The sequence below is a fragment of the Chinchilla lanigera genome, unplaced genomic scaffold, assembly GCF_000276665.1.
Source record: "Chinchilla lanigera isolate Chin_1 unplaced genomic scaffold, ChiLan1.0 scaffold00001, whole genome shotgun sequence".
NCBI lineage: Eukaryota > Metazoa > Chordata > Mammalia > Rodentia > Chinchillidae > Chinchilla > Chinchilla lanigera.
The window spans coordinates 46,042,530-46,057,775 of record NW_004955402.1 but is presented as its reverse complement, the minus strand read 5'-3'; the positions used below and the strand labels follow the sequence as shown (position 1 = coordinate 46,057,775).

Below are 15,246 nucleotides of genomic sequence, written 5' to 3'. Positions count from 1 at the left end.
TGAAGTATGCACAAAGCAAAATACATAAATTGTTAAGTGTACAGCTGCAAATTCTTAGAAAATGCACACACTTTTATAAGCAGCACCTAGATAAAAAAAATAAAACAATGCAAATTTCCTTTATGCTTCTAGAGGTTTCAACCATAGTGGTCATCAAGTAGTTTTTCCTATGCTTGAACTTTATGTAAATAATTTTGCAGTATGTTCTCATTTGGGCTTGGTTTATTTTCCTTGACATTATGCCTGTAAGGTACATATGTGACAATTTGATATGGTAGTACTTTGTTTTTCACTGCTATGTGAGATGGTGTGAATGTATAATTCATTTATCCATTTTTCTGGGTAAATGTCTAAATGAACATCTGATTGCTTCTAGTTTTATTATTTATAGTTTATGTATTTTTTGTACACACACATGTATCTATATATACGCATATTTTGGGAATATGTACTTAAGAATAGGTTGTTACATCATACTCTTTATATATGTCCAGCATTATTGGACCCCCAGATTTCCAAAATGGTAGTATTGTTCAGCCTTTATGTGGCTGGGAAAAATGGCTGACATGCACAACTAAGAGGAGAAAGTGTTTTATTTGGTTCAGTTTCAGAGGTTTCAGTCCATGATGGGATGGTTCTAATCCTATGGGTCTAAGATGAGGCAGAACATCATGCCAAAAGGACATGGTAAAGCAAAGGTGCTCAGCTTGGAAGCAGTGCAAAGAGGAACAGCAAGAGACACATCCTCCAAAGGCATGCTGCCCCTGAACCATCTCCTTCAAACAGGCCTGGTCCCCTGACAGCAGTTCAGCTGTGAACATCAGCAGATAGGTCCACTGATGATTGTAACACCTGCATGATCCAAGCACCTGTCCAGAGATCTCGTAATCCAGTCAAGTTGACAGTTAAGATTGCAGATAAAAGAAAAAATTAAGACGTGTTAGGACCCGGGATATACCACAGTGGCACAAGCGCCTGCCTGGCAAGCACAAGGTCCTGAGTTTGACTCCTGGTACTGAAGAAAAAAAAAAAAAGATGTGTTATGTACATGTACCAGCAAGGAATGTGGTCATTGTATACTACAAACATGTACTAATAAAAAATAAAAACTGAAAAAAAGATTACCTGACACAGTAGTCATAACAATGTATAGTCTATGGGGGATGCAGAAGTTCTGTTGGTTTAGTTTAGTTTTTGTTTTTTTTTGAGACAGGGTCTCACTATGTATAGTTCAGGCTGACCTCAAGTCACAGTGATCCTCCTAGGGAGGCAGAAATTTTACTCTTATCTTTTTTAAGGTTCTTTTTGTTGTTGTTGTTTTGTTTTGTTTACCTTGGGTTTGAGAACTAAATTGACATAAGACATCAACAGGGAAAAAAACTATGAATATATTTAATACAAATTTTATGTAATACAGAAATCTGCATATGAAGTGAAGACCCAAAGATGCAATTAGAGATGAATTTAGGACTGAGTTAGACAAAGAATAGTAAGTTATGAAAACAAAAAGGCAAGGGACTTGGGCTAATTGGGTAGGTAAGTGTCCGAGGGGAGAAGCATTCATCTAACAAGGTTTGTTTGCTGTGTGCAGCAGCACATACCTGTAATCCCACCCTCGGGAAGCTGAGGCAGGAGGACCACTGTGAGTGTGAGGCCAGCCTAGGTTATACAGTGAGACCATATCTAAAAAAACAAAACAAAACAAAACAAAAACATAGAGCAAAACAAAACAAAAAACCATAGGAGGGAAAAAAACCCAACACAGGTATATACATATTTCCCTGTCTTCAGCTTCCTGTTCTTCATAACTTTCTCTATCTTTAGTTTTCCTCCTGGAATAGGAAGGACATTATTCACATAGGAATTCAATCTACTTTTAAGAAACAAATGGAAGGAAGCACATAGTAATCTTTTTACATCTGCTCTTTCATCTGTCTTTAATTCACATAGTCAGTGTGCCAGAGTAGCATATTTTTTTAACTCCTTCAGTTCATACCAGCAGTATTAAAGTTTCCAATTTTTCTATACCTTCACACTTGGCATTCTAAATTTTAGCCATTTCACTGTTTCATAATACTTCATTGAGTTTTTGAAAATACTTTATTTAAGTATATAACATACAGAAAAGTACAGAAAGCATAATATTATTGCTTAATGAATTTTTGCAAATTTAATATGTCTATATAACTAAAAATCACTTCTCTCCAAGGATAACTTATCCTTGTTTAAATTGAGTGGATTATTTTGATTATTTTGTGATATTATATAAACGAATTAATATATTTAAATACTCTTTCACTTGGCTACTTTTGCTTAATATATGATGTTTGTTAGATTTGACCATGTTGCTTTGTTGCTATATTCATTTATTCTCATTGCTCTCTAGAATATACTTGGGTGAATTTACCCATTGTACTGCTGTTGAGCATTTAAATATTTTCTAGTTGAGGGCTATTACAGATAGTCCCATATGAACAAACATTCTTAGATAAACCTTTCGTTGAAAACATACATGCCAGTCTAATTGTTGCATACCAAAGATTTGTATGCTCATAGGGCATGTGTATGTTAGCCTTAAGTATAATTATTTTCCAGAGTGGGTTACTGACTTACACTGCTACCTGCACAGCCTCACCAATGTTGGATACTGTCTTTACTGTAGCTGCTCTGGTATGTAGTAAGTGATACCACATTGTGATTTTAATTTGCACTGAGAACCAAAAAACTTGAACACATTTTTATATGTTTAGGGAGCATTTGGATATCCACTTGTAAAAAGTCCCTGTTCACTTTTGCCCATTTTGGGGGGGGGTGACTTGTCATTTTCTTTGTGATTTGTGTGTTCTTCATATATTCTAGAAGAAAGTTTTTTATTGAATAAATGTATTACAAGTATCTTCTCAAAGCCACTGGATCATCTTTTTTTCTCCCCCAATGGTATTTTTTTATGAACAGAAGTCTTAAGTTTTAATATAATTTATTAATTTTCTTCCTTGTAGGTAGTACTTTCAGTGCCTTTTAAGAAGTTACTACCATTTAGGAGTTACATGATATATTCTATTATTTTATATTCTGAAATTTTTATCATTTTAACTTACACAGTGAGACCTACAATCCATCATTTACTTTCATGGACAGTCTGGGGTCAGGGCCAAGAATTCATTTTTTCCCATATGTATGTCCAGTTGATACATTACCTCTTTTTGAAAAGCCCTTACTTATACCCCACTATGATATTATTAAGCCTGGTAGTTTATAGATGAATGTTTATCATTATACATTAAAAGTTCTGGAAACTGTAGATGTTTTCATTTTTCTCCAGGGAGGTTTCATCTTATTCTCCCTCATACACAAAGAGTGGTGGGCTAAAGGCTGTATCACAATTATAAGATGCCTCTGACCTCTAGCTGTTTTTACTCTTGAAGTATAGCTTCTCAGGGATCCCAATTGAGACCTTGTTGGGTTATGCAGAGCATTTCCTCTCTGGTGATTCCTGAATACTTGTTTTTGTCCTTTCTATATTTTAAAACTAGTAAAAGTTTTGTCAGCTTTTCAGAGACTTTTTGTGCTTAGCTTCTCCTCTTGTCCTCCATAGATGTCAGACTTAACTCCTTTTTAACGTCGCATCTCATGAGGACTTAGCCCTTGTTTCTTTAGCCTGAGTTTTCCAGATAGTATAGTATACTACAGTTTCTTTCTCATAAAATTTCCTTTTCTCATCCTCTTAAGACTTCACCTCAGAATCTAGCAAAGTTAAATTCTAGATATTTTTAAAATTCAGAATTAAAACATATATTATGTTCATATTTCTCTTGCTGTTTAGGTCTTTCTGTTCTGGCTATCGTGGCTGGCAAAAACTTTAGCTTTCTTCATCCAGTCTTATAAGAGTGTCAGATGCCCTACTGGATTCTCTATCTCTTGGCAGCAGCTGTCTACCCCAATTCTCAGCCTTTTGCCTTGTGCCAACAGTAAGGATAGCAGATGTCCTGTTTGTAGCCTATAAAATTTTGGTCACTTCTCTTTGATTTTTTGCTCTCTAGAATCTTAGGCCCTTCACTTCCTGATTGTCTTGGTACCTTCAAATTTATTTTTAATTTTATCAGATTTTCTGGTTGTTCCTGGAGGGAGTAGTGATATATCCAGGATTTTCTATCATAGACAGAAGATATGGTTGAATTTTAATGTTTTGATTATTTTATTTTTAAAAATTGGTTAGTAAAATGTTAATGGAAAAGAATATGTGTGAACTAGATATGATGGCACATGCCCTGTAATCCCAGTAATTAGGAGGCTGAGGCAGAAGGATTGCTGCAAGTTCAAATCCAGCCTGGACTACATAGTGAGTTCAAGGCCAGGCTGGAATACATAGAAGAGCCCCATCTTTAAAAATTTTTTTTAATTTTAAAAGGAAGAAAAAAACCATGTGTTGTACAGTAACAGTTACAAAAACAATAATTAAAAGTTGCCTTTCTTTCCATGTTCCAGTCTTATGTTCTTTCTGGAGGTAAAGTATTAGCTTACTAGTATCAGATTATATATATATAAAGTCATGTGTACATATTTACATGTATATATACATCTAACTTATTGACACTTTATATTTTAATCATTAAATATTTCAACATTCTGAAAAAATAGGTTATACTGAAAATTCTTGTACTTATAGCCATAGTTCACATTTTACTGTTTTTTTAGATCCTCTGTTCTTTTGAAAGAAATAAAATATGATACAGTTAAATCCTTATTTTTAAAAATCAACTTTTTTTGCAATTCTTTTATTCAGTGAGGCTTTAAAGTTTTATCTGTGTTTGTGCATATGTATCTCTATTTGTTTTAATTATACATGATATTCTTTTGCTTACCTGTCATGCCATTTTGTTTTATTGTTGGTGTTTGTTTTGTTTGCCTTTTTAAACATAAATATGAACATGTTGTACATTCTAATTTGGACTTTACCTTTTTCACAAAATCTCTTTAGGTTTAAATTATGTAATACTAAGAAATTTTATTTTGCATCTCCTCTTAACTTGATGTAAAAATTTGGAAAAAAATAATTTATATTGGGGGACAAATTTATGAGTCCTCAGTGTCATGATACCACAGTGAGATTTGTACAGAACATTTTGATGAGTTCCATATGTATTTGAAGCCTTTACTATGTCTACCTTTGATATCACCCTGGTTTATAAATAATCAAATTAGGATAAATTGTAAACTAACCTGATCTCTGGTTCTTTATCTGACTATTCTAGATATAATATTATGTAATATAACATAAATATTTCTCCTTAAATTTTTTCTTCTGACTTCCTTCTTAATGCTTTACTTGGAAGGCTTATTAAGTTGTCCTAGGTATGTTAGTGTCAGATAAAGCTTTCTTCTCATCCTTTTATTTAATTTAGCAAGTCCTTAAGTAATTTAAGAATGGCAATATATATCATCCTTTCATTTTTTTCCATTTTTAGATCTGCCAGTATTTTGATAGCATTTTAATCAATTAAGATTTGCTGAATTATTTTATAGCCTTAGCACTTTGCTGAGTATTATTGTGTAAATTAATGGAAATATAAGACATTATTTTGATCCACATAGGTATTAAAATTTAACTGAAGGGAAAGAAACAGATCATTAAACCCCACTAAAGTGCTCATGATATAAGGTGAGATTTGGATTGGACCATCCAAAGATTTGATTTTGGAAAGCAGAGAGAGGAAGATTTTATGAGCAGATGTACATATAAGATAAATGAGGAGTAAAGAGTTTAACTCTTTAAGTAGACAGATGCCCATATCAACTGCAAGGAAGTTAGATGATGTAATTACTATTTTAGGAAGTTGAGATTAGAGCAAGGGGATGGAGGTCAATTAGAAGGCTTTTATGGAAATTTGAGGAATTCAACTTAGATATTATCTTCAAAATATGTCTATGCCCTTTGGTTCACTAATTCCATTTCTAAGACTTTCAGGAAAATGTTCCAAATGTTTGGTGTCTGAAAGGACAGAGAACTGAACCAAAGCAACTACCTTTTATTCTTTCTTCTTTCAAAACTGAGAATTGACTTAACACCTTTTGCAGTGAGCTACATCTTTCAGAGGGTTTTAGTGGTAGAACTCCTGTCATACATTTCATTAATTACTTTGATTTAATCAGAGTTTCTTTGTTAAAGTCTTAACATTTCTTCATAATGATAGTTTGTGTGACTTTCTCAAATGTAATTTTACAGTTGAAACCGAAACCCAAATTTTACTAGAAGCTATTTCTTTGAAGAGTTCAGAGAGCCAGCAACAATACAATTTAGCTTAAGGCTCCTTTTGTTTTGTTTTGTCTTATCTCAATTTTCACTTTTTTTTTCAAGTAAGAATAAAACACAAGAAAAAAATAATTGAAATGAAACACTTTAAACCTATTTTTCTGGTTTTTCTTCTTCTTTCATAGGTTGCTTTCTGAGGCTAAACAGACGAACATCTTAAGAAAAGCAAGATCTTACATAGAACAGGGAGAGTTTGATGAAGCAGTAAGTACTGGGGCTTTGTGGGCAGAAGTGGCTGATTAGCATTTCTAGGTATGGTGATGAGGAACATGTTGGGCAGCCCAAGGAGCTTTCCTATGGAGCTGCATTAGCCACAGACCTGTTCCACTTTATTTTAGATAATATTATGGATAAATTCGGGGATAGTTAGCAGTAGAAATAAATATTACTACCATTTTTAAAATGAGAAATACATTTCAATTTACTCTCACTCTCTTTTGTACAATATTTTAGTAAACCATATATTTGTCACTTATACCATCAGAAGCCTTCTGCTGAAGCTTTGACTCTTCCCAGCTCTTACCCTACTGTGTTTTTCTTTCTTTTCTTTGTTAAATGATCATGTAATTTGAAGTCAAGAGCAGTTCTATTTTCATTTTCTAAAACTACCTAAAAAATTGCCAAGGCCGAGTTCTTCATCCACACGTTCCTGCCGCCTGTGTTGACGGTTGGGGAGAGGACACTAAATGGTTGTGGGGTCCCAATGTGCTGGGAGGCTGAAGAGAGCACCCCTCTTTTTTCTTAGACAAGAGGCATTGATAAAGCATACTTTCCTGGATCCCGGTTCAGTAGAGGGACAAATTATTCTTAAAGATAAGTTTATTACTCAGTCAGCCCCAGATAGTAGAAAAAAGCTACAAACAAATGGCTTTTGCCCCAGATAGCTCACTTGAGATGTTAGTAAGAATTACCTCCTCAGTATTTTGTAGCCATGAGGAGGAGGCCAAGGAGAGAAAACAAAGAGATGGAGAAAAAACAGCTGCCTTTATTGCAGCACTAACAGAAACAGACCCTAAGTCTGATTCTTGGGGCCCCAAGAAGACCTCATCAACTACATTCATCTGCTACCACTGTCAAATGCCAGGCCACCTCAAGAGGGACTGCCCTAAGAAGCCCCTTGGGCCATGCCCTGACTGTAAAGGTGATCACTAGAGGTTTGACTGCCCTCTGAAGCAAAGGCCCCAGAGCTCAGACCCCTCCTACCAGCTGGTCCAACAGGAATGAAGTGGCCCAGGGCATACTCTGCCTTCTCTCTCTGGCCAGACCGTTATCTCCAAGAAGGAGCCCCACATAATCATGACTATAGAGGAAAAAGTAAACAGTCTATTGCTGGATACTGGTGCTAGTCTCTTGGTCCTTGTTTTCAATCCTGGCCTTCCTTCCAGCCATCACACCTCAGTGAAAGGAGTCACTGATGAGGAGGTAATCCGCTATTTTTTACAACCCTTAGGCTGTAACTACTTGTTAGATCTTTCTTGCATATCTTTGTTTTCCTGAGAAACTACTTTGAAGATACCAACATGTATTACAGCAGCCATTGATAATTTCCTATCAATCTGTCCATAACTCTGTAATGTTTGTATTGTTCCTATGCTATTTCATAAATGGATGTATGTTTATTACTGTGTGTTTTCAACAACCATTGAGAATAGTCAATGATTATTTAATTGATCACTCATGTATAGTTCTACTTGTTTTCCTTAGAAACCACTTTGAAGAAACCAAAGTATAGTACAACAACCATTGATAATTTCCTGCCATTTTTGTCTGTAACTCAATATTATTTGTCTGTTTTTCCTAAGAAACTATCTTGAAGATACCAGTAGGTAAAATAACAACCATTGATAATGTCCTACCACTTTGTCTGTAATTTGGTAAATCCACCTATTACTATGTTATCCTTCTTTTACTCTTAAAAAAAAAATTGCCAATGTGTGCATTTCTACTAGTTTACTTTTATTATGGTTTTAAAAAGATATGCTATTCCCCTTTAAAATATTAACACACTTTAGTGACGTTTTATAACACATGGGTGATCTGAGAAAGAAATGAAATATATATGGTTAACCATACATATCATATATGGTTAATTGAGACCATATATGGTTATTGAGACCTGCATTGGAGAAACTTCATCTCCTTTATTGTGTCAACTGAAGATAATTTCTAAAAAATGAATTATTTTAAAATACTACATATATCATAGATAGTTTACAATAAAGTGCTCTTTGTTACCACTATTACAAAGTTCACTTTATTCTGGAATATTTTTCATCTTTTGCAAGAGACTCTCAGACAATTAAAATCTGTTTTTAATCCAACATCTACAGTCAGTTACTGTAGTAATTTACTACAGTGGTTTGACTGTTAGGAACTTTACCATTTTTCTTTCTTGGAATTTAGGTTTTCTTCCCCTACAAGGTATGTATGTATGTATATATACATATATATATTATAATTTTTTTTTCTTTTTCCTCCATAGATCTCCCTTTGCAAGGAGCTGATTCATCTTGCGTTGAAAGGATTGTCCTATTATCACACTTATGACAGATTCTTTTTGGCTACTAATGTTGTTATTGGCTTTGTGGGATGGACAGTTTATGCTTCTTTGTTGATCATCAAGTCTCATTCCAACCTAACAAGACGTGTTAGTAAAGAACTTAAGGTAGGCTCAGAAAATATAATGAAGATTCAAATGATGGTATAAAAAAACTCTTAAGATTATGGAAAGAAGTCTATTCAGTCATATATTAAGTTTATAGAATGTGTGAATCATTATACTTAGTTAACTCATCTTTCATTTGCTTTTGTTGTACTTGACCTTTTTCCTGTTATCTCTATTTCTTCAGTTGGTAGGAAGATGTATTTATAATAGTGACCCTATAACTTATCAGGACTACAAAGATATCTATATAAATAATTTAAATTCTCCTATAGTCTTGGTAATGTTGATTTTTCTATTTTTTATAACTACTTAACATGTTATAAATATTCCATATCTTTCTTGTACACATAATTGGAAAACTGCTTCAAAGCAGTATGCTTACATTTATCTAATATTAAGTTTCGGAATTAGAAAACTGATTATGGATTTTGATTACATCATCAGGATACTTTCACAACACCTAGATTAATATTTGAATAATTGGAGATAATAAGTAGTCATGTTGACCTATAAAACTTACCATGACATTTGAGGTTATTTAAAATATTTTGAATCCTTTGGTTCTGTTCACAAATCATTCCAGTTCCTCCAGTGAGAGTTTACAGTCTTGGGAAGTGATATGATCTTAACATTTCTATAGGAAGAATAACATGAAATAGTCTATAGCATTAACTGAAGGGAGGCATGAAGAACAGTTAGAAGGTTAGACATTTGCAGCTGTGCATATATTAGAATGCAGTGGTATACGGACGCTGCACAGAGGAAGTTATTGCCACAGTGGAATCATAAAGGATAGGTAGAACAGCCCCACAGGAAAAAAAAAAAAGGTGGGGCGGAGAAAGGATGTGCAGAGAGAAGAGCATGTGCCCAGAGAGGACACAGGAACATGGTATCTTCTTGGAAGAGCTACATACAAGTGCTACATACAAGCTACATACAAAGCCTGTACGGGAGGGAGAATTGAGCTTTAGAACAATTATCCTCCATTGCCAGATGAGAAAACCGAGCTTCAGAAAAGCTAAATGGTTTACTCAAACTGACAGGCAAATAGAATGGCAGCCTCAAAATTAGATTTGGGTCTGCCTCCAAAACTTATGTCACTTCTACATGACTTTATCCCCCAGATTCTAGGGGTTATTTTTAATGCATTGCTATTACAGGAAAGTACAATGACTAGTCTCTTTCCTTGAAATGTAATTTCCCACCGCTCCCCATAATTGAACCGTATATTTAATTTTGATACACTCTTAACTTCTCCTTGTTTTTGCTAGTGCTGATGTCTTTTACTTTACAGCTGGGTATTTTTTCATATGCTTACTCTATTGCTTTCCCTTGTTCTCATCTTACCTGGAAAAATAAAAAATATTAACCCCTTAAGCTCTTGGGTCTCCACCTGTGTGATTTAAATTCCTTGTGTCTCCACCTTAATGATTTAAATTCCTTGAATGCCAGAACTCAGTACAGATAATAGCACACAATAGTGTGTGACTTAATAAGTATCTTTTGGATAAAGAAATATTCACCAGGCATAGTTCATTAGTTTTTTTGTGGGGAGCAAGGAATCAATTAAATCTATTGGAAGAGAAAGTAGGTAAAAACCTTGAAGACATAGGGGTAGGAAGAGAGTTCATAAACAAAAACCAAACTGCCCATGAAATACTTCAAAGAATCAACAACTGGGATCTCATCCTACTGAAAAGTTTCTGCACATCTAAAGAAATCACCAGCAGAGTAAAAAGAAAACCCACAAATAGGGAAAAAATTTTAGCTGACTGTCCCTCAGACAAAGGGCTTCTATCTAGAACATATGAAGAATTAAAAAACATCAGCCCCACCAAATTCAAAGACCCAATCCAAAAATGGGCAGCTGAGATGAATACACACTTCTCAGATAAAGAAATACAAACGGCAAATAAATACATGAGAAAATGTTCAACCTCATTAGCCATTTGAGAAATGCAAATTAAAACAACATTGAGATTCCATCTTACCCCAGTAAGAATGGCTAGCATTAAGAAATCAACCAATAACAAACGCTGGCGAGGCTGTGGAGAAATAGGAACTCTTCTCCACTGCTGGTGGGAATGCAGACTGGTGAAGCCACTGTGGAAATCAGCTTGGAGATTCCTCAGCAGACTAGGTCTAGGGGTCCCATTCAACCCAGCTATTCCCCTTCTGGGTATTTTCCCAGAAGATCTGAAAACATCATATCACAGCGATATATGTGCACCCATGTTCATAGCAGCATAATTTGTAATTGCTAAATTGTGGAAACAACCCAAATGTCCATCCACTGAGGTTGGATAAAAAAATTATGGTACTTTTATATAATGGAATATTACTCAGCTATAAAGAAAGACAAATTTGAGGCTTTTATAGGTAAATGGTCACAACTAGAGACCATACTCATAAGTGAAATAAATCAGACGTGCATGTGTAAGCATCATATTGTCTCACTAGTATAAGACCTGAAAGAGTGAATAAAAACTAGGAGGTATGATAGACATTGTGAAATGAAAGGAAAATGCTCAAAAGTAAAGAGCAACTGGGGTGTGGGAAACGAGAAGGGAAAGAAGGGGAAATTATGTAAGTATGTATATGCAGGATAGCTAATATAGTTGTACTACTGTCTTCTATTGCTCTACAGAAAGGAACAGTTAATTACTTGTTTGATCAATCTTGTATGTCTGTATTTGTTTTCCTGAGAAACCACTTTGAAGGTATCAATAACCATCATTAACAACCATGGTTAATTTCCTACAACGTTGTCTGTAACTCTGTTTTGTTTGTATTGTTCTTATGCTATTTTGTAAATGGATGTCTGTTAGTGTGTTTTCCTTCTTTTATTTTTTAAAATAAAAAAATAAAGATTAAGTGGAAAATATCCTTATTCTTATTTAAAATCCTTTCAATTTTTCTGCCTTAGTAGGAAGAGCAGAACCTAATTCTTCATGATGTAGTTTCCTATAAGTAGATGTCAATTCTCAACCTTGTGTGTATCAAAAAATTAAATAACTATAGTATATTGTATTGACTCCAAACTTTCAAATTCTTTTTTCATATGCTCAACCATTTTACTTTTTGGGGATGACAGCACTAGGTATCAAACCTGAGAATTACACATGCTAGGCAAGTGCTCTACCACTGAGTTACACCCTGAGCCCCTCAGATAGTCTTATGAACTTCATTTCATAATATTTTACTATTCTCCAAACTAGTCTTCTGCTCTTATAATGAGTAGCTGCCTCAATCATCTTTAGTTTTAGAGACTTCATCTGATAACCTCTTTTAGTTTTGCTAAATAGGTATGGGATTATTATTCCCATTTTATAGATGGAGTAAAACTAAGTCTCAAAAAAGTTTTATATTTGCTCATGATTCACACAGTGAGAAGGTGTTAGATCCAAGAAATGAATTCTGATCTGTCTACCTCTAAACTCTTAGTTTTAATGCAATTTTAACCCTTTTTAATAATCATGCCATAATTTATCCTTATTTCTTACTTTTCTATAACATTTTATGCCAGTAGGGAAGAACAATAAAAAGGAAAGGCTCCTCCTTTTCCTCTCTAAATTTCCCTATTTCCAGAAAGCACTTCTTAATTTTCACTTTATTTAGCGTTAACTAACAAAGCAAGGGGAAAACAGTGAAAAGTTGGAATGGAAGCAAAAGAGCATCACATCCCTTTTTTATTTCTGTTCTTATCCCTTTCTCTTCCCTCTAGGGATGCTTAACCTCTTCTAGAGTCCTCTATGCTATTTACTCCCTTCTAACACCTACTTTATATCATAGCAGTCTTGTTCATAGTTACCAAAACCTTCCCGTAAATGTGTCCTTTTCTCAGTCATTAGCGTGCCTGTCCCTGATCCTTTCACATGACCTACAGCATCCAATTGGCCTACCTCGCCCATGAAGGCTATCACAAGGGCTTCCACTGGCGAATTCCCTGGTTTCACAGGTGGTCAGGAAGAACAGATGCAACTGAATGATCCTACTGTGGTTGGCAATAGAGAGAGAAGCATAGCCAGGCAGCATGTTAGATTGAAGCTTGAATAGATGAAACATTAGACATAGATTAATTCTCAGTTTATTATGAATTAAATAGACATTTGTGAGCTAGCCAGCGAGCTCAGTCAACATTTATAAAATTATTTCTAGGAGAAAATATGTTCACACTTACAAAAGTTCTTTGTACACAAACTTTAGGACCTTAGTCACCTTTAAGTTCAGAATTGCCTAACTGCAACAATTCCAGGATCTCTGTCTTTTTTTTCTATAATATGTCTTCAAATGACAGTTTTTTAAAAAAATGTAGTTCTTAGAACCATTGACATAAAGTATATTATCTTCATCTTGTGAAATTTCTTTTAAAAAACTACCTATTAGCTTGAGTTTGGAAGTGTTTCAGTGTTTTGTTTGATTTTCAGAAACCAAGCCATCTTCTGCCATGTTTTGTAGCTATTGGCATTTTAGTGGCATTTTTCCTGCTGATCCAAGCCTGTCCCTGGACTTACTATGTATATTGTTTGTTGCCAGTGCCAATATGGTATGCGGTTCTAAGAGAGTAAGTAATGCTACCTTATTTTTCACTTCAATGGTAGTTAAGCATGTATTTAAAATGCATTAGATTTCTGTAGCATAAGTCATCAAAGTTATTTCTAATACTCTCTAATCTCCAAACCCTCTCATTTCATTTATAATTGCAAAAGTGTTGAATTAAAACCTTTTTGTTGTACTTTTCCTTTTGACTTTAGTCGTTACCATGAGGTAGCAGTGACCTTGTCCCATTCTTTGAACATCATTTATAAGAAAAACCTGGAATAAAAATAACATATCTAATATTGATTGTACAATTCCTGACATAACTTACATTTTGAACTTGTTTTATCACCTCAGATTTCAGTATGTCTTCATGTTTTATGAAGATTTTTACATGTTTTTTTCATAAATTTTTGCTCCTCCATTGTAGCCTTCATGTAAAGCTACATGAATGAAATTTTATGGTGAGTCATGCCTAGTACAATAGCATATGCTGACAGAGATTAATCCATATTATTCACATGTATTATAGTTCTACTTTTAACTACTTGCTGACAAGTTGAACTTAATTTTTTTTTTTTAACCACTGTGGAAAGATTCAAAAGTAAGGCTTTTGGGTGAATTTCAATTACTTTAAAACCACTCAGATGCAGCACTAGTTCATGTTCAAAGGCAGCCAGAATTATGGTACAAAGCTTGTTGCTTTTTATATTTGCATTTATAAACTAAAATTTAATCTTAGCCTTTTTCATCAAAGTACCCTCTCAGAAAACTATACCCCTAAAATGGACTAGAGAATGAAAACCAAGGATAAGGATATCCTCAGAATTGACTAACATGTATATCATGATGCTGTGCATATTTTTATTCCAATAGTTTATGACTCCAGCTTTGCCACTTTTCCATCCTTTAAAAATAAGAGGTATTAAAAATAATTAAAATGTTAAAAATAATAGCTAAATCTTGGAAAAAACCCAAATGTCCATCAACGAAAGAATGGATATAAAAGATGTGTTTTTTTTATACAATGGAGTATTACTCAGCTCTAAAGAAAGAGAAATTTGAGTCTTTTATAGGAAAATAGATGCAACTAGATACCATACTCCTAAGTGAAATAAGTCAGACTCACATGTGTAAACATTGCATTGTTTCCATAGTGTAAGAAACTGAGAGTAAAAAAGATCCAAAAGGTACAATAGATATTGTGAAAGGGAAAAACGGTTCAAAAGGAAAGAATAGCAGGGATGAGGGAAAGGAAGAAGGAAGGAAAATACACACACACACACACACACACACACACACATACACACGATAGCTAAGATAATTATACTACTACTTTCTGTTAGTTCATTGAAAGGAACAGTTAGTGTTTATACTGTTTGACCCATCTTACATGCTTATGTCTGGTAATCTGAGCAACTACTTTGAAGATAACGAACGATATGCAATATAATAACCATTGTTAATTTCCTATCATCTTGTTTTGAAATTCTGTATCCTTTTTATTGTTTTTTATTATTCTCTTTAAAATAAAAAATAAGCGGTTCCCTGGAAGGATGCTTCCGGCGCACAGGGAGCTGTGGGCGGGGAGCGCCAGCCTTCGGGCTGGTTAGCTTTCTGCCTGCCGGCTCCCGGAGGGTGGGCCCCCAGCGCACGGGGAGCCTGGGGCGGGGAGCGCCGGTTTTTTTGGGTCTTTGGATCGGCGTCTCACTCCCGGCCTTCTGGTTCCCTG

At 34.6% G+C, this 15,246-nt stretch overlaps 1 protein-coding gene across 7 annotated transcripts in view; it reads left to right on the top strand.

Moving 5' to 3' along the window:
* Nucleotides 1-15,246, top strand: part of Pign (phosphatidylinositol glycan anchor biosynthesis, class N) — a 135,058-nt gene that overhangs the window by 56,859 nt on the left and 62,953 nt on the right. For all 7 annotated transcript variants that reach the window (XR_001232906.1, XM_013511173.1, XM_013511163.1 and 4 more), the window contains 3 exons: nucleotides 6,436-6,514; nucleotides 8,793-8,975; nucleotides 13,403-13,539. Coding sequence is in view for 6 of the 7 variants with exons in the window: in XM_013511173.1 (XP_013366627.1) it covers nucleotides 6,436-6,514; nucleotides 8,793-8,975; nucleotides 13,403-13,539 (399 nt within the window). In the remaining variant the exon portion in view is untranslated. The remainder of the gene's footprint in view (nucleotides 1-6,435; nucleotides 6,515-8,792; nucleotides 8,976-13,402; nucleotides 13,540-15,246) is intronic.